The sequence below is a fragment of the Cupressus sempervirens genome, chromosome 11 (genome assembly GCF_028749045.1).
Source record: "Cupressus sempervirens isolate cs-2001-9-10 chromosome 11, ASM2874904v1, whole genome shotgun sequence".
Classification (NCBI taxonomy): domain Eukaryota; kingdom Viridiplantae; phylum Streptophyta; class Pinopsida; order Cupressales; family Cupressaceae; genus Cupressus; species Cupressus sempervirens.
Genome location: NC_143128.1, coordinates 634,484,995 through 634,487,095, shown reverse-complemented (window position 1 = coordinate 634,487,095; position 2,101 = coordinate 634,484,995). Strand labels below are relative to the sequence as shown.

At 39.3% G+C, this 2,101-nt stretch overlaps 1 protein-coding gene across 1 annotated transcript; it reads left to right on the top strand.

The window, feature by feature from the left end:
• The first annotated feature begins 754 nt into the window (after positions 1-754).
• On the top strand, positions 755-1,783 carry LOC149531359 (F-box protein At2g27310-like). The gene has a single exon (XM_089808331.1). It carries the CDS (start codon positions 755-757, stop codon positions 1,781-1,783), a length of 1,029 nt encoding a protein of 342 aa, XP_089664457.1.
• The last annotated feature ends 318 nt before the right edge of the window (positions 1,784-2,101 follow it).

The following is a 2,101-nucleotide window of genomic DNA, read 5'->3' as shown; positions in this document are numbered from 1 at the left end:
TACATAAGCCATTATCCTAAAAGGGTACATGAACAACACAAAAGGGCAGCATCGGCATACACATTGAGAGGGAACAGATTAAACAACACACACTAAGCTTAATTCGTAGACCAAAAGTGTTAAATACTCAAAATTGAAATTTTTTTCCACAATTAATTCTTCCCTTAGTGTAAATGTTTAAGGATGCCGTTTTAAGAAGGACGACGAGGATATCCTTTCGGAGTGTTCTTAGGTCGACAGAATCTATGGCCAAAAACGTAATCCAAACAACCGGCCTTACAATGCCACAATCTACGAAGCTAATCGGCAGCAACAAATCACCTGTTTATAATTGCAGATGGCATCATATGAAAAAAGCGAATCAATAATTCATATAACTTGAAGCGAGCTCCCTCCACGTCTTGGCAAAGTGCTTCTTTTAACTTTATATCGTATACGATCACACGCAACCTGCCATGCGTTGAACTGGCTGCAATTCCTTCCAAATGCTTTAAAAAGCTGAATGACTCCCTCCTTCACGCACCCCAATTTATCGGGTTTCCCAACTATTAGAGAAGAAACAATCCTCTCAATATATTTAGACTTTTACCGAAAAACATCATTGTTTGTACCACTACATAGATTTTCTTGGAAGGTGGGATTCTTCAAATTTTCTCTGCATCAAAGGCTTTGATCATTCTGTGAATGCTCTCAATTGGTTGATTATATCAGCAGAGCTCTACAGCACTGTCGGATTAAAAATAGTGAGATAGAGATGATGTTGAATGGTGATCTTATCAGCCAGATCTTAGGCCGCGTGGATGGCACAACACTTGCAAATACAGGATGTGTTTCTTCAGAGTTTTGGTCCATTGCAAGGGAAGAGGGTTTATGGGAAGAAGCCTGCCGTTCTAAGTGGCCTTCTGTAGAGAACCCAAATGTTAAAGATTTGATCTCTTCCTCGTTGGGTGGATTTAGAAATTTTTATGCAAACTGCTTCCCCTTCATTGCTTATGAATCTAATGCTGGTGATTACCCAAAGCAGTGCAATACTAGCAGCGCTGCTCCCTCTGATTTTGTGTCAGTTGTGGATGTGCAATACAAAGATAAACTCGTCTTTTCCAAAGTAGTTTGGGGAATCCCTTGTGCTGAAGATTTTGAGGGGTGGTTCTCTAACTGCCCCTTCAAGATTGACATCCTCAACTTTGATGAACACCATATTATTACAGACGGGCTGCCAACAATTGGATCTGTTGACAAGCAGAGGAAGGATGGTGAATTTTGGGGACAATTTATGGAGAGTATTAAGTTAAGCTGGATAGTTATAAACAGGAGAACAGGGAAAGCTGCTAATCTTTCAAGCTGGAGTCCTTTGAATGGGATGAGAGATTGGCCATCAGATAAGGACTATGTGATATCCTTTGGCTCCATATTACCTGCCCAAGAAATATTGCCTTACAAGGGTGCGCATTGTAAGCTGGTGATGAAGTGCAGACTTTCAGATGGTGATAATAGCAGCTTGGAGATCAGTGAACTGAGTATGCAGTTTGAAGACATGATGGGTGCTCGTGTTAATGGGAGACATAGTCTGGGTATCTTTGAAAGAGCTCTGGATTGCGCAAGGACTAAGAACCACAATAAGGTTTTGGAATGTCACAAAAGATACTTGAGAGAACAGTGCAAATTGAGGGAAACAAAGATGAGAAGTGAAGGTCGTCTTAATGCTTTGTTTATTGTTTGTGGCATTGTTGCATTTGCTTCATTTTGGTCTTACTCTTTCCGACTGAGGGGTTCCCTTCTATGATTCGGGTTCCTCCGACCATTAACACAATTGGGTAGCTATAGATAATTCAATTCAATTTATTTATTAATATATTTTTATTTATTCAATGTGTCCATATGGGCGGCATTTTTATTCATCTCTGTCAAGTAGAGAATTAATCGTTGTCTAATTTCTGACGCCATACCACATTGTCTCGATTATGGAACCTCAATGAGGATCAATTTTATTTCCGAGGAAAACACTAATAGACGTTATATCATTATGTCAATTACGAAAGCTAATATCAGACAAATATAATCTAATCTAATCCAATCGACCAATAAAACAATTAAAACCGAA

Excerpts from the sequence above, each read along its gene's own strand:
- LOC149531359 (XM_089808331.1), top strand. The coding sequence starts at position 755 with ATGATGTTGAATGGTGATCTTATCAGCCAGATCTTAGGCCGCGTGGAT.